General features: G+C 57.4%; 2 protein-coding genes across 15 annotated transcripts in view; one reads left to right on the top strand and one right to left on the bottom strand.

The window, feature by feature from the left end:
* The window catches only part of LOC103785903 (uncharacterized), a 25,550-nt gene extending 12,543 nt beyond the window's left edge, over positions 1-13,007 (bottom strand). For both annotated transcript variants that reach the window (XM_063598782.1, XM_063598783.1), the window contains exons 1-2: positions 12,069-13,007; positions 3,474-3,705 (exon numbers count right to left, since the gene is read on the bottom strand). In XM_063598782.1, the coding sequence (XP_063454852.1) occupies positions 3,625-3,705; positions 12,069-13,007 (1,020 nt within the window). In that variant the 3' untranslated portion in view covers positions 3,474-3,624. The remainder of the gene's footprint in view (positions 1-3,473; positions 3,706-12,068) is intronic.
* TSPOAP1 (TSPO associated protein 1) overlaps positions 12,375-22,869 on the top strand; it is a 27,407-nt gene continuing 16,912 nt past the window's right edge. For 6 of the 13 annotated variants that reach the window (XM_034942557.3, XM_034942555.3, XM_034942556.3 and 3 more), the window contains exons 1-14: positions 12,375-13,552; positions 14,350-14,457; positions 14,719-14,847; positions 15,422-15,601; positions 16,133-16,324; positions 17,573-17,650; positions 17,737-17,820; positions 18,079-18,168; positions 18,342-18,464; positions 18,706-18,810; positions 20,536-20,586; positions 20,988-21,008; positions 21,823-22,027; positions 22,665-22,837. In XM_034942557.3, the coding sequence (XP_034798448.2) occupies positions 13,220-13,552; positions 14,350-14,457; positions 14,719-14,847; positions 15,422-15,601; positions 16,133-16,324; positions 17,573-17,650; positions 17,737-17,820; positions 18,079-18,168; positions 18,342-18,464; positions 18,706-18,810; positions 20,536-20,586; positions 20,988-21,008; positions 21,823-22,027; positions 22,665-22,837 (1,872 nt within the window). In that variant the 5' untranslated portion in view covers positions 12,375-13,219. Of the gene's footprint in view, positions 13,553-14,349; positions 14,458-14,718; positions 14,848-15,421; positions 15,602-16,132; positions 16,325-16,728; positions 16,774-17,572; positions 17,651-17,736; positions 17,821-18,078; positions 18,169-18,341; positions 18,465-18,705; positions 18,811-20,535; positions 20,587-20,987; positions 21,009-21,822; positions 22,028-22,664; positions 22,838-22,869 lie in introns of those variants that run through there. The other 7 variants (XM_034942560.3, XM_003817382.5, XM_034942559.3 and 4 more) reach the window with 6 other exon arrangements.

Raw genomic sequence — 22,869 nt, 5'->3', positions numbered from 1 at the left:
CCTATCTCTAGGTAAGTTCTAGATAGGTGTGACAAGAATTTCATCCTTTCAGCATTGTTGGGTAATAGGTGTTCCACCACATATATCATACATAAATACATCAAAACTGAATCAAAACAGAAACATTTTCCTTCAAGCACCAGGGCTTTTTTTTTTTTTTTTTTTCCAAAGACAGGGTCTTGTTCTGTTTCCCAGGCAGGAGTGCAGTGGCACGATTATAGCTCACTGAAGCCTCCAGCTCCTGGGCTCAATCAATCCTCTCACTTCAGCTCCTAGAGTATCTAACAATACAGGTGTGCACCACTCCACTCAGCTCATTTTGGGGTATTTTTGGTATTTTTTGTAGAGACAGGGTTTCAAATTCCTGGCCTCAAGTGTTCCTTCGGCCTCAGCCTCCTAAAAGGCTAGGATTATATGCGTGAGCCACTGCGCCTGGCCAAGGTTTTTTTAAAATTTTAATCTTTATGTTCTCGTTTTTTATAAGATAAAGTTTGGTTTGGGGTTTTTTTTTTTGTTTTTTTGTTTGTTTTTCTGTGGTTCTTTTTTGTTAGACAGGGTCTCACTATGTTGCCTAGACTGGCCTTGAATTCCTGGGCTCAAGAGATTCTCCCGCTTCAGCCTCACAAGTAGCTGGGACTACAGGCATGTGCCACTACACCTAGCTTAAATTTTTAAAAATGTGTTATATACTTCCTTGCTATTTGGATACAAGATTCTGAATGTGATTTAACCTGATTTGGTTCAAAGTCATTGTTGTAAACCTCCATTTTTGTATCATGTGGTGAAATGGTTCCGGGACTGACTCTTTTTCTACCTCTTGGATTCATAGCAACCTGTCAGCTGTCACTTCTGTTGCTCATGTGTGGCTGTCCCCCTTCCAGTCTTGTCTGACCTAGGAGAACAGACAGCCACACTTGGTAAAAATTGCTATAGGTTGCACCAATAAGGTTTAGACTGGGGAGAAGAGCACATGGCTGCCTGCCTCAGTCTTGGGGTTTCCAGGCCTTCACCAGTGGGAAGGTGAGATGCAGAGTCTACAGAGGAGTGAAGGCAGACCACAGAACATTAGGACTGGGGGAGTCATGACTTAGGCCAGCCCCTCACTTTTTAGAGGAGAGGACTGAGCCCCAGAGACTGGTCAGCTTGACTTCAGGAGCGGGTCGCTGCTACTTTGTATGTCCTACACTGCCTAGCTCAGTACCTCTTGTCTAAAGATGCTGTGTTTCTCTGCCATAAGATCCCAGGAAGCGGGAACTGAGTGCAGAGAACACTCTGCCTTGTGCTGCTGGTACCAGCATGCCAGATCCTCTGAGAAATAGGATGGAAAACATTTCCCCTCTATGCCTTGGCACTCCCCCGTTCTCAACCCTCTGCCTTCCGGGTAGAGGGCAGACATTATGTTGTCCCGATAGGGAACTTGAAGTCCAAGGAACTTTCCTTGGGGGTCTATGTATGGCGGATAGAGGCCTGGGCCTCTAAGAGAGAGCTGGCCTAGCCCATTTTGAAAGCCCCTGTGTGCTGCTTCCGGCCTATGCACTCTTCTTCCTGCAAACTGAGCTCTTGTGTTACAGAGTGAGCGTGAGGGAAGGGAAGGAGCAGCTTCAGACAGCAGGGTAGGGGGACCTCAGTTTCTCTCCAAAATGGATCCCTCATCCCCTTTCCAAACCCAGCAACTACCACCCTTTCAACCCCTTCCCCCATCCCGGAAAATACCTGGAAGGAAGTGAGCGCTCTGGGGCCACTAGCAGGAAGTGGGGGGTTAACTGTCACCTCATCCCTGGGGGCTTGAGTAGCAGAAGGCAGAGGGGGAAATGCAAATCCATGCTTGGGAGGGAGAAGAACTCCTGAGAGGAAGCAGGTGGCAGCCAGAGCCCAGACTTCCTCCTGGGCCAGTGGTCCCAGCAGGGGCTGGGGAGGCCTGAGGCAAGGGAGTTATCACAGGCACTGAACAAGCCAGCAGTCGGCCCACCCTGTGCAGGCAGCTGCAGCACTTTCTCTGGTCAGCTGAGTAGACTCACTTCCTCTGCCCTGCACCCCAGAGAGGCCGGGAGATGGAGGGCGGGGTCTCAGGAGGAGGGGTGGGGCATGGTCTGGATTCATGGAAGGTGAGGAGATGCAGGAGAAATGAAGGGGGGTATGGCCCTGGGGAATCAGCTGGAGGCAGGCAGGCATCAGTCTCTTCTGCTTTTGCTTAGGGACTAAGATTCAGGAATCCCTCTGGCCTTGGCACCTCCCCCTACCTTGTTCTAGACACCAGGGGCCAAAATTGAGAACCACATGATATCCTTGCAAAGGGATCGTTTATAGCACCTGGAAACAAGAATCTAAGAAGCAGCCTTTGGCCTTGTGCCTCTACACTAATCATCTATTACATCCCTATGGCAATTTCCAGGTTCAAAATGGGCCACCTCTATTATTGCATTTGACCCTCAGTGCCATCCCACGAGGCAATATTATTCCCCTTTCACAGATGAGAAAACTGAGTTTCCATTACATCTCTCGCCCACAGTCAGTGGCCTGGTGAAGCTGCACTGGTGCTTCAGCCTTTCCCCTTGCACAACGCTGCTGTCCCTATGGCCTCCCTTCAGTTCTCCATGGCAGATGGGGATCCAGGGCCCATAACTGGGGCAGGGGCATGGGGGTCCTCCAGGTTTCCCTTTTTCTTCCTTGAACCCCATCCAGCCTGCAGGTGGGGCTCTGGGGTTGCAGGTCCACTGACCTTAGTAACAAAGGCTCCTTGGGGGTGAGGGCTTCCATGCCTCCTGTGTTCACCCACCCTGGGACCCCTCGAAGAGGTGCTGGGACCCCTGACACCCACCCCCATTTTGTCCCAGGCTTCTCACCTCCCCCTCCCCAGAGCCGCAGCCCCATGACGCAGCCAGCCGCTGTTGCCCCATTGGCCCGCCCTAGTGCATTTGCCCTTATTTGGCCAGGCCAGCTCCAGGCTGGGTCTCCACCCCTGGCCCAGCCCCCGCAGGCCTGTCTCTCTCACTTCGTCTTTTTGAGGTTTGGCTCTGGGGCTCTGGGGCCCTGGCGGGCGTCACTTCAAACGCACTTTCTGGTTGAGTCACTTTTTAACGGCTCCAGTGCTGTGAGCTGCTGCTGCTGCTGGGTCCCTGGCCTTGGGGGCCAACCCTCCCCCATTTGACTGCTTAATAGGCTCTGAAGGAAAGGGCTGGGGAGGCCATCTGCTGCTGGAGAGACTCTGCGGGCCACCTGGCCACCCAGTTAGGCCCCTCTGCCCCCCAACCCACAAGCCTGGGCCAGAGGGTCCGCCCTGGGTCGCTCCCACTGCTTTTTCCAACGGGGTTGTGAGGGGAGAACAGGTCTTCACAGAAGACCCGTTCTTTGGGGACTTTGAATTGAGCTCCCTCTGGGGAACAGAAACGGGGTGCCCGATTTTCAGGAAGGTGAAACTTAACCTCGCTGAGTTTCCGGTTCCTCATCTCTGAAATGGGGATACCATCACTTACCTCACTGGGTCAGCATGACGATCAAGCGAGATTCAGATTGAGTGTGTTTCATCAAGTTCTCTAGCTGCCTGGGCTGCCTCCCTTCCCTCGGCCCCGCGTGCAGAACGTGGAGGTGAACGGGATGAATCCAAGCTGGTTCGCAGGGCAGTCCTCACTGAGCAGTCTCTTTCCAACTCTCACCACCTTTTCCAGCTGGTCCTGGGATGTGAGGAATCCTGTTGGGGGCAGGAGGCTGGCAGGAGGAAATAGATAGCTCTTTGCCCCTTGTTTCCAGACAAGATAAGGGGAGAATTCTACTAGAGCCATTCCTAGCCACCCTGCCTTCTCTGCATTTTGGGAGGTGTGCCCTCAAGCCAGCTGAGAAGATACCATGGCTGCCTGGGGGCTGGGCAGGATTTGGAACACAGATACTGCTGCTTCCTCCTGCGAGGTCTCTGGGCTCCTATGCTCTTGGGGACTTCCTAGAGCACAAACAAGTCTTTTGGTCAACTCCCTCCCCATTTTTATAGGTGAAGAAACAGACTGGGGTTTAGGGGCAGATTCAGTGACTGGCCCAGAATTGTACCATAAATAATCACAGGGTGAGGATTAGACCCCTAGTTTCTTGACACTTAATTTTATCCTCTGCTTGGTGATCCTGATGTTGGGATAGGGAGTGGGGCTGATGAGGGATTGTAGTGGGTTCCAGGCAGAAAACCAGCTCTTGGACCCCCTCCCTGCCCCCGCCACACATACACACACAATTTATTTGCAGCAGTTGGAACTGGAGCAGGTGCAGCTATGCAAGTTAAACCCAGCACCTGTGTGTGGAGAGAGTCCAGAGGGAGCTTTCATCTCTCCACTTGTGTCCCCAGAAGATCCCAGAGGAGAAAGCTTCTGGTTTCACGGCCACTCCCACAGCAGTGGTCAGGGTAGCCTTCCTCACACCCACACCCCCTTTCCACCCAGCCCGTCCTGCCTTTTCCCAGATGTTGTGGAAAGAACCCAACTTGGCCCTAACTTGTTTTGTGACCTCAGGCTGCCTTCTGCCTCTCTCTGGGCTTGCAACTCCGTTTCCTGACTCGGGACCAGTTGCTGCCTAACCTTGCTGCTTAAAAGTCCTTGGGTCTTATGATCCCAGGAGACCTGAGCCAGAACCCTGCCCCAGTGCAAAGTGACCTCCTAGTGTGGGCCACTGTGCATTGGAGCTGCCCCTTGCCAGACAGAGTAGAGCAGGAGAGTATGAAATTAAACCTAGGGGAGTCTGGGCCGAGCAGGCAGGGGCTGAGGGGCAGCCAGTTTGCCCGCCCTCCTTGCCTGGAGGCCCTTTAGCACTCCTTGTGCTCCCAAGGCTCTGAGATGAGACAGAGATCTTCTGAGGTGCTGAGATGATCTCTGTAGGGGACATGGGCTGTCTTAGGTTCTTAAGGCACTTGCCTCTCTTGGCACCTGCTTCCCTTGGCTGCCCCTCCAGGGAGATGGGGAAGGGTCTCAACATTTGGGACTATTGACTCCAATTTGCTTTAGCCCCATTTTGCAATGCTAGGGGCTCAGTTTCCCTCCTTTGTGGCCAGGCCTGTCCCCAACTGTAGCTTACTGGAGGGCGGGTCTGCTCTGCCTTCTGGACTTCCTGTTTGTGAGTGGTTAAGTCTGTGGCTTCTCTCTTGTTGGCTCTTTGTAAGGCAGGTTATCTGGGCTGCCATCTCCCACTGGCTGCTTGCCTGCCTGTGAGTGAGGGCCCCAGGCCCATGCAGATGGCAGGGAAGGGTTGGTTTTCTTTTCTGCCTTCATGTGCGGACAATGAGCTTGTGTCATTTCTTCCACCCTCTGGGCCTGCTCTCCTTACAGGCATTAGGCCTTCAAAAGACAATTTTCTCCCTGTTTCTCCTCCTTGCCCAATCTCTCCTTCTAAACCCTCTTCCACCTGTACTCACATTCTCCAGGAAGCCTTCTCTGATGGGACTCCTGTGACTCTAAGGTTGCTACTGCAGCATCCAACATCCCAGCCCCTTGGGCCCTGGCAACCGCCACCTGGGATGGCCTTGTGCCTGTTGCCGTTACTATGTTAAATGTAGATGTGTGTGTCTACTTCACCCTCAGATTCAGTGCTCACTAGAAGTAGGAGCCAAGTGTCCCCATCAGACCTGAAGCTCTGCCCCTGCTTTGGGTACAAGACACTCACTTGCACTGACACACACACTCGTACACACTGCCTATCAGGCTGGGAGTGCCCAAGGACAGGTCCTGTGTCCTTTTCTCTGCCGGCTCACCTTTGCCTACCCACAGCCTCAGCTTGGCACACAGAGATGGTTGTCCCCCAGGTCGGTAAGGTGGGGGTGGCAGTGAGGGACCATGAGCCTGGAGCCCTCCAGGATTCCAAGCCCAGATCCCTCTATCCTGATGAAGGGCTGTTCCCACCTTGTTCCTGCCACCCCTGCCCCCTACTTCCTCTGAGCAAGAATCTGAATGTCAGAACCAGAGAGGGCCGTGGGGGACTTTTGACAGCAAGTCCAAGTGAGCCAAGGTTGCCCAGTGACAGCCTGCTTGAACCTGGATCGGCCGCCAAGGAGGCAGAGTTTGAAGTATCAACTTGAACTCCTCTCTCCACAAAGACATCAAGGGTTTGGTTTTTCTCATCCTGGGGAACTCAGGCAACAGGTGGCTTTGGAGGCAGGAGTGGGAGCCAGGCCACTCTCACAGAGGTACTTATGTTCTGAATCCGCCCCAGTTCCTTCCAGTCACCCTGTCAAGCACTGACCCCAGATTCCCAGGTGACCCTCCCTGTGTCTCTTGGGGAGGACGCAGGTGTGTCCAGGAGTGTAGTTAGGCCTCCTCTAGGTGTGTGTACAGGACTGCGGGGTGTGTCGGCGACAGCGTGTCTGTGTCTGAATGTTTTGGGCTCTCTGGGCCGCTGTGTCTGCATGTGTGTTTCCATGCAGGCACTGGCTGCTCTTCCCTCAGGCACCTGCTGGTCAGTCACACAGGCGGGTGGTGGCAGCCTACGTCAGGCTTCGAGTCCAGCAGCCTTGTTCCAGTCACAGGTGGACGGCCCATTCCATGTATCCTAGCCATTCTCACAAAGTTTCTTATTGTCTCTGTATTCTTATTTTAGACTCTGCCCCTTCCCCTGTCCTTGATTTTGTCTCTGGCCCTGTACCATTTCTTCTGGTTTGAGGCCCAGCAGAGTCGGGAGTCATCGCTGGGCTGGGGAAAGTCCAGGTCCTCATTCCATCCTTCTTTAGCCCCAGCCTCGGGATGGGAACCAGCAGAGGGCCTAGACTCTCCAGAAACCCCCTGACCCCAGAAGCTCCGTTGACAGAGAAGCTGGGCCCTAAGCTCTCTTCTCAAAAAAAGAAAATAGATAAATAAAAATAAAAACTATTGGTGGTCTTTAGGCATTGAGGTTGTACAGAGAAAATCAGCCTCTGTTGTCACAAGGCAACAGGCAGCAGGGACACCTCACCCTGCTCAGGACAGGAGAAGGGCTAGATTGGAGACTGTTGGAGCCATGTGTGTCCCTTGGAACCTCAGCTCTGACTCGCCACAGGTCACATGCTGAGGGGTCTATGGCATAGCTGGGCCCAGAAGCCGGGCTCCTGGGTCCCATTCTGTGACTCTCTTTTGTGGGGACAGGACGCCTCTGAAGTGAGGGCTATGGAGGCATCATAAGCAGGAGTAGGAGGTAAGATGCTCTCAGGGGAGGAGCCCTGAAGAATGGGGGTCCAGGAACCCAGGTTACTGCACAACTTTGATATTCTTATCCTCTTATCGCCTGGGGCAGCCACTTCCCCTCCACCCAGGTCAGAGGCAGCGGTGGTCTCTTAAAGGAGTATCGCCCCATTTCTGGCCAGCTGGCCCTGCAAGGCAACCCTCCTCACCACTTTCTCTTTAGACTCAAGGGGGGGGAAGGCCCTGTTCCCCCTTTCTCTGTCCCATTTTAGGGACCTGGGAATGGGGCAACTTTCCAGGTTGAAGGACCCCCTTCCTGGAGGGAAGGATGTGGGGCCATCTCCCTTCCCACTGCCCCCATGCCAGTCCTCTTCTAGGCCCTGAATCTGACAGCTCCCTAAGGTCTGTGTGGGCCTAAACGGAGGACCCAGAGAAGAGGTCCATGGCCTTCTGGGAAGGCGTCACTGGGTGGTTTTCTCTCTACCGCTCCTACCTCCCCAAACCCATTCCTCTTGCTTCCAGAGCCAAGCCCATGGAGAGGCTTGGAGAACGCTGGGGGAAGATGGTATGGGCCGGGCTCAGCCCACGCTGTCCCCTGCCCACCCCCACACCCTACTCCCCTCCCCCAGCCAGGGGCCCTGGGCTGGGCAGCTTCCTGCCTTCCCCATGGGGAAATCGGGGGTGGCATGCAGGTGGGTGGGCCCCATGCCCACATCCGGTGGCCGCCAGAACCTTCCCTCGAGCCTCTTTCCCTCCACTCCTCCAAGCCCCCTTCTCTCCGCGTAGCACCTGTGCCCCGCCTTAGGACCTGATCCTCACCCAGCTCTGCCCTGCCCTCTTGTCCCCACAGGTCCCAAAGAGAGCATGAACACCTAGCCTAGTGCCATCAGTCCACCGGGCCTGAGAGTGTCCCCCGCACTGTGCCCTGCAGGCTGAGGCTGCAGGAGGGGTGGCTTTGTGGGGTGCTGAGGACAACAGTCTCCATGGACGCCCTTCATGCATCAGCACCTCCATGGCCCTCGGGAGCACACGCAGAGGAGCCAAGACCTGGCCTGAGTGTTGGGAAGGGAAGGGAGTTTTCTGGGCTGAGGTCAGCAGCGGTGGGGCTCAGAGAGAAGGTCCTTTTCTTGTGCTGGAATTCTGGACTCCCCGTTTTGGGCACTCACCGAGGGCCCTGTCGAGGAGCCCTGGTCTTCTGGGGTCACCCTCCATGCACTGAGTCAGTCCCAGGCTCTTGAGCCATCCCTTGGAGCTGGTGCCACGGGGGGAAGGGCAGCTGGGGCCGGAAGCCACCTGCCCAGGGCATGAGAGAGGGTCCCCAGCCCTCCCGCGGGCCCACCCCCCTCTGTTTCCTGTCAGTCTGTCCTCCCCAGGGAGGGAGGGAGGGAGGGCGCTCATCCCCTGCGGGCGGGGGCGGGGCGGGCTCTGAGACCGTTGGGCGCCCTGAGATCTGGCCCACGTGGCCTCGGGGTTATAAGCCCTGCCCTCCCTGAAGGGAACCCCACTTCGGAGCCTGGAGCACAGGGCGAGCTCTCCTCCGCCCTGCAGCCTCAGGTAAGGATCCAGACCTTCACTGCTGCCCCAACTGGGGCTCCTCAGCTCGGGGCCTCTAGGGGCTTGGGCTGCTGGTCTGGGTGGAGGCGCGTTGGGGGTGTCAAGGAGCTTGGGTGCAAGCCCCATGCGGGAAGCTCAGGGCAAAGCGCCTTGAAACCCTCTCTAGTGAAGGAAGGTAAAATGGCTCCTGGACCCCAGGCTGGGAAAGAGGTGTCCAAGGAGGAGGGCTGGAGAGTAAGGCGGGGATGGCAGAGGGTACGCAGAGGCTGAGAAGTGGGACCAGTGTCTCAAGGGGCGCCAGCCTCTTCCTCCGCCCAACATGGCCACCATTTTTGTTGGGATAGCCTTGGGCTCCTGCCAGGGGAACAGCAGGGCAGTGAGGGAGTCAGGACTTTGGGCTGGTGGGGAGGCGGAGAATCAAGGCTCTGGGGAGTCAGGACTTTGGGGCTGGTGGAGTGGCTGGGGACTGAGGCCCTGGGGGGTCAGGACCTTGGGCTGCTATGGAGGCTGGGACTGAGGCTCTGGGGGAGTCAGGACCTTGAGCTGGTGGGGAGGCTGGGAATTGAGGCCCTGGTGTGTTCAAGACCTTGGGCTGGTGGGGAGGCCAGGGCCTGAGGCCCTGGGGGGTCAGGACCCTGGGCTGTTGGGGAGGCTGGGGACTTAGGCCCTGGGGGGTCAGGATCTTGGGCTGGTGGGGAGGGTGAAAGGTGGGGACTGAGGCTCTGGGCAGTCAGGACCTCAGGGTTGGGGTGGACTGGAGACCAAGACCTTGGCAGGGGAGCTGTGGCTGCCTCGTTTGGACGCTGGAGGGTGGCTAGCGTGGCTGGAAGCGGCCAGCCAGGGGTTCACAGAACTGAAGGTGAGGCCTCCAGAGGCCCTAGTCTCTACCTGAGTGTCTCTGAAACTGGGGGGATGGGGTGGAGCCTTTAGGGGGAAGGGAAGAGGGAACTGAAGAGGAAGTGGGGGAGGGAGGTAGAGGAGGCAAGTCTGGCGCCATGCTGAGTCACCGCCCACAAGGCCCAGGGCGGGCCCTCGGGGGGCCCTGGCAGGGTTGGGGGGATCTTAGGAAGCCACAAGGAGGGCTGGGGGGCTCTTGGAGCAGGAGTCAGGAGGCCTGGGCAGCCTGAAGAGTACACGCCGACAGACAGACAGACAGTGCAGTCACCCATAAAGTAGAAAGCACTACTAACAGCACTGGAGGGTGTAGTGTTTCCTACTTTATGGATGAGTGTACTGTGGGCTTCGGAGATCACGCCACTGCTGCCGCCCGCTGCCCGCCACCATCTTCCTCGGCGCTCGGGGACCTCGTGTGACAGGTGAGCACCTTACGGCCCCTCCCTACCCCGCCCAGATGCCTGAAAGGCCTCCATGGCTTTCCTGCCCTTCCTGGTTCCGGACAGCTGGGGAAAGGCCACAGCAGCTCCTCTGCTGCCCTGCAGTCTTTGGGGGCGGGGAGGGCTGGACATGTGGAACCCTGATGCAGCCGCAGCCGCAAGGACGAGGAAGGGGTGGGAAGGGATGGTACGTGGAGGGGAATGGGTGGTGGGACCAGGGACCCAATGCTAATAAAGACTGGACTGTGCTTCTCTTTTGTCTGAGACTCTGTTGCTGGGGTGGGGAGCTGAATGCGGGCGGCAGGCACATGGACAGTATGAGCACACAGAAGGGCTGGGAGGGAGAACCTCTGTCGCTCCTCCAGAAGATACGGGTTTGGCCCTGCCTATGAGATCAGAAGAGGGCTCTGGGCCTGGCCAGGCCACAGCCGGAGGAGAGAAGGGCCTGGGCCATCTGCAGAAAGGGGCAGGGATGTAAGGCATCCTCTCACCTTCTACCCTAGCTCTGGCCCTATCCTGCCCCCCTACACACCCAAACTGAAAGCTGCCTACATCCAGTTTTAATCTAAGAAAGTCTAGGGGGTCCTAGGTCATATAAAAATTGGGCAAAATCCACTGTGGCACATACACAGCATCTTAGACAAGGGCACAGACACTCATATACAAAGCACACACTGAGATGCAAATGCATTTACACACAGAGGCCCCATTCAGTGTGCCAGTAACACACACACACACATGTGACATGACTGGCATGACACACACAGGGATTACACACACCCAGGGCACATACATATTCAGTAGTACACACATCCAATGATAGAAACATAGGGCGTGTCTTACACATAGAAGAGCACACACATACAGTGACATTTGCATAATAAACACGGTGGCTCCATACACATACATAGATAGAGACATGTTCATATATCATGATAAATATAGAATACATAGATACATGGTGATATATATATATAAATCAAACCATGTCATTATGCATATTTACATGACGATATGAGCATGTCATATATTGTGTAATCAATTACTATATTGTGCCATATAGTAGCATCCATATCTATATATATCATGATGTGTTGTAATTTATAAACTCATGCAATGATAGCCTCCCATGCACATAACAGCACACACATAGACACAGTGGCAAACAAACATAGATGCAATGACACAGAAACATACATACAGATACACCCAATGTGTTTTTGTTACGTTTTATTATGTGACTCATAGACACATAATAGCACACACATATATACACACAATGGCCCCTTCACATATACAGAAATAGATAATGTCTATTCTATAGATGCATACTATACACACGCATGCACATAATGGCATGCATATATACTCTGACCTAAACAGCAACACATCATGCAGTGGTGTGCGTGTTGACCTACACACTGCTTTAGGGAAGTGAAGATGTCCACTCCTCCCCATGCACCCCCTACCTCCAGTTCCATTGGCTCTTGCCTGGGTGGAGCCCACAGTCAGGGGCTCTAGGGTTCAGTATCACCGCTGCTATTCTGTGGGGGTGCCACACGAGGGCCCCCGACCTTGGCTGAAACTGGCTTGCCTAATGAGTCCCGGGTTCAGAGGGAAGAGGGGCTGCCTCTCGGGGCTTCTCCCAACACCCCTGGCTCTGGGGACTCTGTCTAGACCCCTGCCACTGCATATAGACTGACTCCTGGCTGAGGGGATTCTCACGTCCTTGTCCCCCAAATTATTTAGCAACAAGATCTAAGGCTAGACAGAAGATGAACTTCCAGGCAATTCGGGACAAAGCCAACCCAACAGGCCATGTGGGCTTCCCTGGTGGCCTGGGACAGCCAGGTTGCCCCCCAAGTGCAATCTGCCAGGAGGAAGCAGAAGGAATTCTCCATCTATTTCTACCTGTCTCTTTGCTTGTCTTCCTGGTTTCTGTCTCTTGGTTTCTGTCTCTCTCTTTGTTTCATCTCAAGTCCCATCTTTTCTAGTTCTGCCCTTCTCTGTGGCTGGATCTCTGTCATACCCTCCCCCGTTCTGTCTCTATCAGTCTCACCCGATGTAGGGAGGACCATCTGCACCCCGCTCGCCTCTGTACTCCGGAAGGTGTGAGAATGTGTGAAGATGAGGGTGGGAGGCCACATGTGGGAGCCCTGGGCTGACATGCCGTGAGAAACCTGCTCTTCCTTCTGTCCCCGACCCTGTCAGCCGGTTCAGCCCACCAGTCCAGCGCCATCACCATGGAAACCAGCAGCCGACTTCCTATTGGTGGGTGGGAGGGGAGGAGGAGGAGGAGGGGAGGGCTGGCTCTTCCCGGCTCACCCCCCCACCCAATTCTGAGGCTCAGCCCTCCTCGGAGCCCACCATCTCGAGGCTCCTGGACTGTAAGGGACCCCTGCAGTCCCCAGAGCAGAGGCCAGCAGGGGCTGAGACTATGAGGCAAGCAGCCCATCGACCCAGGCCTCCTTAGGACCAGCCCAGCCACCCAGCAAGCGAAAGAGCAGCAGCAGAGAGCAGAGCCGGAGATAAAGGACCACAGCGGACCACTGGGGATCACCCCCAGCAGCTCCTGAAGCCCCTGGCCGGGCTGAGGGGTTGCGACGGACGGCCAGACCCACAGACACTGACAGACACACAACGACACCGATGCACACAGCTGCACGACACTGACACACTCAGATACAACCAGGGACAGCATCACATACTGCCACAGCCCTGCAATACAGACACCCACACACACACACAGAAACAACTGGCAACTCTGAAATGGGCAGACAGTGACACACAGCACCACCCCCCTCAACACACAGAAGTGGGGGCACCCATCTTCCCAACACATGAGACAGCATTGACCTGCACGGACAGACCTGGAGACACACACACGCACCCTCACCCAGGCGCAGCTGTCGGTGGCCTCTGCACATCCTCCCCACCCCCACAGGGACACCCTCGGTCCTCCACATACTCGCGCACACACACAGCTACCAGCAAACATAGCTCACATACCCCTGGCTCCAGCTCCAGCAGCCCTGGCGCCTTCTGCAGCCTCCTTTGTGGGTGGGGAAGAGCTCAGCCAACCTTGGATGGAGCATCGGTGAAGCAAGAGCTCAGAGGGGAGAGGGGCTGGCCTGGCATGACCCTCGCCAGTCCCCCCACCTGGCTGGGTGATGTCCCCCGGCCCGGGTTCTGGGGCCCCTTGGCAGTACCATGGAGCAACTGACAACCCTCCCACGGCCTGGGGACCCTGGAGCCATGGAGCCATGGGCACTGCCCACCTGGCATAGCTGGACTCCAGGTCGAGGGGGTGAACCTAGCAGTGCAACCCCAAGCGTCGCTGATACTCCTCCGGCAGCTCTGCAGCTTCAAGAACTGAGGTCTGAGGAGAGTTCCAAGCCCAAAGGAGACGGGAGCTCCAGGCCCGTGGGGGGAACTGACCCTGAAGGAGCAGAGGCTTGTCTGCCCAGCCTGGGCCAGCAAGCATCCAGCTCTGGACCCGCCTGCCAGAGGCCAGAGGATGAGGAAGTGGAGGCTTTCCCAAAGGTAAGGGATCTGTGGAGGGCTGGGGTCTGCAAGGTGGGGGTCTCTCACCATGTCCTCCAGCCTGGCCAGGAGGTGAGGCGAGGTATGCATCCCCAATGCCCACCTGTCCTCTCTTGGCCTGTCTGTGGGTCCATCTCTGTGGTTATCTGTCCTCTCTTCATCGAGCAGAAATCTGAGGGGCTCCATTTCTTTCGTCATTTGTCTGTCCTTCTGACCCTCTTTGCCTGTCTGTCTAGATCTGGCCCTGCCGCTGCCCCGTCCCTCTCTGTGACTCCCCCTGACAGTGTGTCTGTCTGTGTCTCTTCTTCCATGAGTCTGTCTGTCCTTAGGGGCTGGGGGATACAGGGGGAGTGTGGAGGTGCACAGAGAATCAGTGCAGAGGAAGTAGATTGAGGGGAGGGGGCTTGGTGCTGGGCTGAGCCAGGGTTGGGGTGGGTGTGAGCAGGCTCCTGTAGAAGAGGGAAGGAACAGGACTTTGGGGGAGGGCAGGGGAGTCTGGAGGGATGGGAGTGGGAGCTCGAGCTGGCATGTCCCTGGAGGAGAAGATGGGTAGGAATGGGAAGGATCAGGGAGGAGCAGGAGGGTGCCAGGTTTGGGGGCGCCTATGTGGACAGGGAGGACTGGACAGTTCCTTCTCCTAGGCCTCCTCTGCTCCTCTCTGAAGGCCTGGGACATAGGGGAAACCGTTTCATCTCCATGTCTCCTTGGACCATGGATGGGGGATGCTTCCACAGGGAAGGCTCTGGCTGGGTGACGTGGGTTTCTGAGGTGCTGTCCTCGGTCCTTTCCCATGCCAGGCCAAGCTGAATATGAGCTTTGGGGACAGGCCCAATCTGGAGCTGCTGAGGGCCCTGGGGGAGCTGCGGCAGCGCTGTGCCATCCTTAAGGAGGAAAACCAGATGCTGGTGAGGCTTGGAGACTGGGGTGCTGCGTTCTGGCTGGAGCCAGGCCCTCTGCCTCAGTGCCCTCCTCACCCCATGAACATCTCTCCAAGTGGGGGCTCAATGGAGGTGACAAAATCCTGAGACCCAGAGAGGGTGAACCCCTGCCTAGAGTTGCCAAGGACCCCACTGTGAGCCTAGGGCTCTAGCCCAAGACTTGGGCTGTTAGGACTGGGTCTGTGGGGTGCTCCCTACATGCCCCAATTCTGCCTGACCCCTTGTCAGAGGAAGAGCAGCTTCCCTGAGACAGAAGAGAAGGTGCGGAGGCTGAAGAGGAAGAACGCCGAGCTGGCGGTCATTGCCAAGCGCCTGGAGGAGAGGGCCCGAAAGCTGCAGGAAACGAACCTGAGGGTGGTGAGGAAAGGAGGCTGCTGGGCAGAGGCTGGGTGACCAAGGAAGAGGGGAGCCAGGGCTGGGCCTGAGGGCTGTCTGAAGCTTGGGAGTCACAGTCTCAGCACCTAGGAAAGCAAGAATCTAGGGGCTAAGGTGCAGGAAGGGCAGAGGCTGGCCAGGCAAGGAGGCCAAAGGTTTCTGGAGCTGCAGGGGGCAGAGAAGAGCTGGATGGGGAGGTTCCTGAGCAGGCAGGGAGCAGGATTCTGGATTACCACGTGCTGGTGCTGGCGGCAGCCTTCTGCTGAGCTCATCTCAGGGTATAGAGCTGGAGTGGGGGCAGGGATGAGACCCATCACAGTGGCAGCCCCAAATTAGCAGCATCCTTTGATCCTAAACTCAGATGTAGAGTTAATCCTTTCCAACTGCTGGGATGGGGTAGAGTGAGGCTGCTGGTTTTCTGAGACCCCAGTCAAGGTGGAAGCAGGTGGCTACCCCCCTAGGTTTTCATGCTAACTTCTCCTTTGGGAGGAGATGAGGAGTGGGAGAAGTGCCCCAGCCCTCAGGTGACCATTGGCCTTACCCCTCCTCTGGCTAGGTGAGTGCCCCCTTGCCCCGGCCGGGGACCAGCTTGGAGTTGTGTCGGAAGGCCCTAGCCCGCCAGCGAGCCCGGGACCTCAGTGAGACAGCCAGTGCACTGCTGGCCAAGGACAAGCAGATTGCTGCCTTGCAGCGGGAGTGCAGGGAGCTGCAGGCCAGGCTCACTCTGGTGGGCAAGGTGCGAGGAGGCCCTGGTCACCTCTTCCAGCTCAGCCCTGCACAGGGCCATCTGCCTGTTGTGGGATGCAGACAAGATGTTAATGAGACGCAAATGAAAGGGAGGGTGGAGGTTGCTGGGAGTAGGTTCCCCTGGCAACGGCCCAGGTGGGAGAGGGGAGAAGGGGGTGGAGCCACGAGTCCCAGACCTGGGCATTTCTGTGCTCCAGGCTTGAGGCTGTTTGCCGGTGGGTCTGGCTGTATGCATCCACATATCCCCTGTGTGAAGGGATGTTCACAAGGTATTTAGCACAGTGCTGGGCACATTGAGAGCACCCAAGAAATAAGTTACTGAGAATGACCGCATAGGGGCTCGCGGGAGCATGTGGCCACATACGCATGCACATGTAACCAGGCATGTACCCATGGGAGGGTGTGCACAGTCCCGCGCATCGGAGCCCCTCCAGCAAGGCGAAGGGCTCTGCAGGGGATGGCATGGGGCGGGCAAGGGTTAGGCCTGAGTCCCCTCCCTGTCCCTGTCCCCCAACCTCAGGAGGGTCCCCAGTGGCTCCACGTGCGGGACTTTGATCGGCTGCTGCGCGAGTCCCAGCGGGAGGTGCTGCGGCTGCAGAGGCAGATCGCGCTGCGCAACCAGCGGGAGACGCCCCCGCTCCCGCCGTCCTGGCCCCCGGGCCCTGCTCTCCAGGCCAGAGCAGGGGCGCCTGCTCCCGGGGCCCCGGGAGAGGTGAGCGCCGGCGCAAGGGCAGGTGTGTGGGTGCGTGCAGATGGGTGGGGGGAACGACCACCGGTATCTCCCCTGCACCGTGCTCAGAACCCCAAGGACTCAGTGGTGGTGTGCGCACTCCCAGGGGCTGGGGAGCTTTCCCGTCCTGGGCAGGGTCCACCTCCAAGTCTCCCGTGCTCGTACCTGCGCCGTGCCCTCCCCTGGGGGCTCCAGGGTTCCGCCCTCCATAGGCCTGCGCCCAGCGGGGCCTGGCCGGCCGCCCCTGCCGCGCTGCCAGTGGTACGGCCCGGCCGCAAATCCCTGGTTGCCCTGGCAGCCGCCCGGGGCCCAGCCCGCGCCGCCTCCTCCCGCCGCCTCCGTAGAGCGGGGACGCCCCCGTCAGCGCCCGCCTGGCTGGCCAGGCCTGGCCCCAGCTACCCGGGGCGGCGGTGCGTCCGCCCCGGCTCCAGGTACAGGCAACCCTCACTGAGCGGGGGGCTTAGGCAGCCCCTGTCTTGAGGGCCAGGGACCCGCTCAGGACCCCCAGAACTTAGGGGTCTGGCTTCTCTCCATCATCCTAGGTAGGCAGCAAGTAGGTCCTCTTCCTTCTGGGAAGAGGGCTGGGAGGAGAGACCAGGTAGTGATCTGATAGTGACCAAGACCTCCGGGTGGGGGGAGGCTTCTTGCTCAGATTTTGTCTCCCTGGCTGGCCCTGGAAGGGAGATGCACCTCCCATCAAGACCTGTCCTCCCCGAAAGTTTGCACGGATAATCGGAAGGTGTGGTAGGGTGGGCTTGGGGGAAGCCAGGAGAAGGGTCTGGCTGGACTTGCGCTGCTCTAGGCCAAGCCCAGATTTGGATGATACGGAACCCCTATCTTGGGGAACACCACGTCCCCGGGGGCCCAGGCAGCCTCCTAGTTCTCTGCCAGTCGCTGAAGGACACCCAGGACAGTTATTGAGTGCAGAGCAGGGCTGCTGCTGGAAGCTAAAAAGGGAAAGCTTTGGCCTGGATAAAGGACCCATCTCCCAGGGCACACGTGGGTCCCAGGATCTCAAAGCACTTATGGCTCCAGGACACAGGGGTGCAGCCTTTGTACTTACACATCAGCTGGAGACAATGGGAGGTGGGTGGGCAGACAGTACCCCTCTTTGCTCTTGCTAGGCAGGGATCTCTTGCTGGCTGAATGATGGGGTGGGAACCTGCTCTGGGCAGGCTGCCCTGGGGCCCTGTTCTCAGGTGCCAGCCCCTTGCCCCTGGGCATTTCCAGGCCACGCCCCAGGAGGATGCGGACAACCTACCCGTGATTCTAGGGGAGCCAGAGAAAGAGCAGAGGGTGCAGCAGCTGGTAAGTCCTAGGTCAAGGGCTGGAGGCAGCCTGCTGTGGGCAGATGCACCTTCCCTCATGAGGAGCACTTGGTTCTGACCCCACAGGAATCGGAGCTCAGCAAGAAGCGGAAGAAATGCGAGAGCCTGGAGCAGGAAGCCCGGAAAAAGCAGAGGCGATGTGAGGAGCTGGTGAGCTCTTGAGGGCAACCCAGAGGCCAGCTCCTCCCTTCGCCCCGGCCAGCCAGGTGGTGGGCTCCCTCTCAGCTCTGCTCCCACCCCTGCTGCCCTCAAGAACACGTTTTCCCTCCTGCTCCTTTCCTTTCCTGGCTGGTGCAGGTTCCAGCAGGGGAGGAAGGCCTTGCCTGGGAGGAGGGCAGGGTCCTCTGTGTGGGGAGAGGGGGAATGTGGGTGCTGGGCTCCCTCCTGAGAGCTCCTCCGCCCGCTCAGGAACTGCAGCTGAGACAAGCGCAGAATGAGAATGCCCGCCTGGTGGAGGAGAACTCCCGGCTCAGTGGGAGAGCCACAGAGAAGGAGCAGGTACCACTTCCGCCCAGGTGCTGTGGAGACCTGTGCTCCCACCACGGCCCCGGTCCCCAGCCAAGGGGCTTTCTCCTCCACCCCTGAGCAGGGGTAGGGGACCGTTCCCCCTGTGAGGGTGCTGGTGGGTCAAGGCTCACCCACCCAACTCCCTGCCACTGCCCCCTCGCCAGGTGGAGTGGGAGAATGCGGAGCTGAGGGGCCAGCTCCTGGGGGTGACACAGGAGAGGGACTCAGCCCTTCGCAAGAGCCAGGGCCTGCAGAGCAAGCTGGAGAGCCTGGAGCAAGTGCTGAAGGTGAGGAGATGGTGCAGGTGGGAGAGGGTGCTGGGCCCTGGCATGGGGAGCAAGTGGGACAGCAGAATATTCTTAGTGAGGGGCACTAGCTCTGAGGCCTGGGCCTGGAGCTGCTCCAGGCTCAGTTTCCTTTGTAATAGAGGAATCTGGAGCAAATGGTGTTTGAGGCTTCCTCATCTTAGATCTTCTCTAGAAATGGCCAAGTAGGGGCTCTGGCCTTGACTCAGATCTTGTGTTTCAGCACATGCGGGAGGTGGCCCAGCGGCGGCAGCAGCTGGAGGTGGAGCATGAACAGGCTCGGCTCAGCCTACGGGAGAAGCAGGAGGAGGTCCGGAGACTGCAGCAGGTGGGGCGGCAGTGAGGGAAGCTGGCAGGCTGCTGGACACCAGCTTTGCCACTCACTCATTCCACAAGCATTTACTGTGTGCCCGGCACTGTGCTAGGCGTCGGGGAGACTGTGGGGAACAAAGACCAGGTCCCTGAGCAGTCAGCAAATTAGCATCCATGAGTGAGCTGATTTCAGACACTGATGAGCACAGTGGTGGAGAAGAACAGGGTGATGTGACAAAGTGACTGGGATGGGGTGAGGAGCCACTTTAGAGGTCATCAGGGAAGGCCTCCCTGAGGAGGTGACAATTGACCTTGCCAGCCAGGAGGTGTAGACATGCACATGCTCTGTGGCAGGGAAGAGCTGAAGAAGCCTGAGACCAATGTGGCTAGAATACAGCAAGGGATGGGCAGCGTGGTGGGAGTAGACAAGAACCCGATCCTGTCGGGCCTTAACGGCCATGGGAAGAGTTTGGGTATTTTGCTCTGTGAGTAGATAGAAGCTCCTGAAAGATCCTAAGTGGGGGAGTGACATGATCTGAGTCATAATTTTACAGGATCACATGGCTGGTATTATGGAGGGTGGACTGTGGGAGCAGGCGTGGAGCAGGGCCTGGGCGGTGGCCTGGGAGGGAGATGGTGGCTGTCTGGACAGAGATGCATGCAGTGGAAGGGGAGACAAGTGCCTGGGTTTGAGTTATGTTTTAGAGATAGAACTGACAAGGTTCTGGCTGGGCATGGTGACTCATGCCTGTCATCCCAGCACTTTGGGAGGCCAAGGTGGGTGGATCACTTGAGGTCAGGAGTTCGAGGCCAGCCTGGCCAATATGGTGAATCCCCGTCTCTACCAAAAATACAAAAATTAACCTGACATGGTGGTGGGCCCCTGTAGTCCCAGCTACTCAGGAGGCTGAGGCAGGAGAATTGTTTGAACCCGGGAGGCAGAGCTTGCAGTGAGCTGAGATCGTACCATTGCACTCCAGCCTGGGCGACAGAGCAAGACTCCATCTCAAAAAAAAAAAAAAGAATTGACAAGGATCCCCGTGGGATTCCAGTTGAATCCCTTCTCTGACAGCCATTTGCTGTATAAACCTTGGTGGAGGGTGGGGCTCTTCATACTCCGTGAGGTGAAGGATGAAGGGGCAGCAGATCTGAGAGGTAGGTCATCCCGAGTGCTGAGTTCCATTTGGGCCATGTCTGAGCTGCGTGTTAAACATTCAAGGGGAGCTGTCCACAGGCACTTGGATACATGAGCCTGGGGTTATGGGTAAGTTGGTCTTGGAGATATTTGGAGCCACCAGTGTGTTTAGTTGTATGAGTAGATGGGAGCCCTAGAAAGAGAGTAGACAATATAAACTGGGCCCAGCACTGGGTCCGGGGTAACCCTAACATTCAAAATGGGGGACAGGGAGCAGGCAAAAGAGGCTGAGAAGGAGCATCCAGAGAGGTAGGGGGGAAACTGGGAGGATGGTTGCTCAGGAAAGAGGGGAGCTGACTCAGCCACGCTTCTCCTGGACCCCTTTGCCTTCTGGTCTAAGGTATGGTTCAGGGTGGGTGTTCAGGAGGGAGAAACCCTTCGGCCTCCCCCTTCCCTATCCCTCTTCCCTCTCTCCCTACCCTTTTCTTTCTCCCGGCTTCTTCCTCCCCTGCCTCTGTCCTTTCTACCCTTCCTCCCTCGCACCCCTCTCTACTCCACCCCATTCCTTCTCCTTCCCTCCAGTATTTTGGTTCCCCCCACCTGTAGGCCCAGGCGGAAGCCCAGAGGGAACATGAAGGAGCCGTGCAGCTGCTGGAGGTAGGGCGCCTGGAAGTGGCCCCCAGTTCCACCATCTTGGGAGGAAGGCGGGGGACCTCCAGATAGAGCTGAAATGGACTATGGCGGTGGGGAGAGGGGTTGCAGGAGGGGCCCTTAAATGCTCCAGGACCTGGGGGAGTCCCCTCCACCACTGGCCTATTTCTCAGGGTGGGCACGGCTGGGCAGGGGGCTCCCAAGTCTGGTGGCAGCAGTCTCCCATTGCTGCCACCCCCAGAGGCTGCCTTCACCCTGAGATATCCTTCCATTTAGGAACTGCTAGTCAGTTCAGGGAGCTGACTGGATGATATCCACTTAGGCCCCCTTCTCCGCCTCCCTCTCTGGGTTAGCAACCCACAGCGCTCAGGGTTCTAACCTGTTCTCTGCTTCCTTTCCTGCAACAGTCTACCTTGGATTCCATGCAGGTAGCGCCTCGTTCTCCACTTCCCCACACCTCTCTAGGCTGGCTGAGTTGCATCTCCTCCCTCAGGGCCCAGGCAGTCCCCCTCTCTCATCCAGCAGAGGGGGTGTCACTGGGAGCAGGCATGAGAATCCATAGGGGGTGGAGTTCCCACAGGACACGTGCGGCTGTCCCCTTGTCCCAGGCCTGCCGCCGTGTCTGTCAGACACTGGGCCTCCCCTCTCTAGCCACCCTGATCATGAGGAAGTTCATCACCAGTCTAACTTAGGAGCCTCGCCATAGTGGCCGGAGAGAGCCCCTGCTATTGGGACTCTCCTCAGACCTGAGAAAACTTCCCGGGCATTGGCCCATTCCCATCACAAAGACATCCCTGGCTCCCCTGTGGAATTTCCTGCCCACCTCTCTCAGGGAACGGGTTTGAGTTGCTGATTGTGGGAGGGTGATGAGCAGTGGAGCTGAGAAAACTCCTGCGGTGATGGTGGTGATGATGGGGTGGGAATGATCCCTGTTGGCCTAGAAAGCAGCCAGAGGCAGAAGTGCCATCGCCTAGGGCCTGAGGGTTGGTGAGTGTGTGGCAGGCCCCGGCCTTGGCTCTGGAGGGGGCTGGGGTGAAGATGTCCCAGGACACAGCCCAGGACTTCACCCTCCGCTCTGATGCATTAAGGACAGTGGGGTGGCCAAGGCAAGGCTGGTGCCCAGGCCTGGGGCTGGGTGGATGGATATGACCTGAAACCCAGTGTAGGGCTGTGTACAGATGGCACGGGCTGGCACTGGGTAGCTTTGAGGGGCCTGGCGGCTCATGGTGGGTCTTGGCCCAGGCCCGGGTTCGAGAGCTCGAAGAACAGTGCCGCAGCCAAACCGAGCAGTTCAGCCTCCTGGCACAGGAACTCCAGGCTTTCCGCCTGCACCCAGGCCCCTTGGATCTGCTCACATCTGCCCTGGACTGTGGGAGCCTTGGAGACTGCCCACCACCCCCCTGCTGCTGCTCCACTCCCCAGCCTTGCCGGGGGTCTGGCCCCAAAGGTAAGGTGGACCCCAGTGGCATTGGCCTGGAATCCCCAGGCCTGGGCTTTTGGATAGAGCAAGGAGTTCAGGATCAGAGAAGGCCAGCAACTCATCCAAAGTCACACAGCAGGTTAGAGCTGTGCCTGGCTAGAACCACGTTCTGTTGGGGAAAAATAAAGCCCAGGGGAGTGACTGTCCCAGAGTCTGGCCCAGGCATCGTGGGCCACTGCTCCTCTCCTTCCAAAAGGACCTGAATGGTCAGACCTAGGGGTTGGGCACTAGGAGTCAGTAGCAGGCAGTGTGGCCTTGTGCAGAGTGGGGGCTTGGGGGTCAGTCGGATCCAGTGGTCCCAGCTCCACTCACTTGACAGTCACTGTGATTTGAGAATGCTGCTTAACCTCTCTGGGCCATAGTTTCATAAGCTGTAAGACAGGAATAATTAAATGCATCTCATCAAGCTGTTTTGACGATCACGTGAAATAGTATTTGTAAATCAGCTATACCTCTATTTAGTAAGTTTCTCTCTAAATATTTCCCTTTTTGTAAGGAAGCCCGGCTATGGAGGGCCTGGTCCCCATATCCAAGAAGCACCACCCTATCTCCTGGTCCCTCCTCAGGCCACAGACCCCAAGCCCACGTGCCATCTTCTCTTTAGACCTTGACCTCCCGCCGGGCTCCCCTGGGCGCTGCACCCCAAAGTCTTCCGAGCCTGCCCCTGCCACTCTCACTGGGGTCCCTCGAAGGACAGCCAAGAAGGCAGAGTCTCTCTCCAACTCCTCCCACTCCGAGTCCATCCACAACAGCCCCAAGTCATGCCCTACACCTGAGGTAATTGCTGGGGTGGGGCCTGAAGTTCTGGC

The sequence above is a fragment of the Pan paniscus genome, chromosome 19 (assembly GCF_029289425.2).
Source record: "Pan paniscus chromosome 19, NHGRI_mPanPan1-v2.0_pri, whole genome shotgun sequence".
Taxonomy (NCBI): domain Eukaryota; kingdom Metazoa; phylum Chordata; class Mammalia; order Primates; family Hominidae; genus Pan; species Pan paniscus.
The sequence above is the reverse complement of the archived record's forward strand: the minus strand, read 5'-3'. Positions and strand labels throughout refer to the sequence as shown.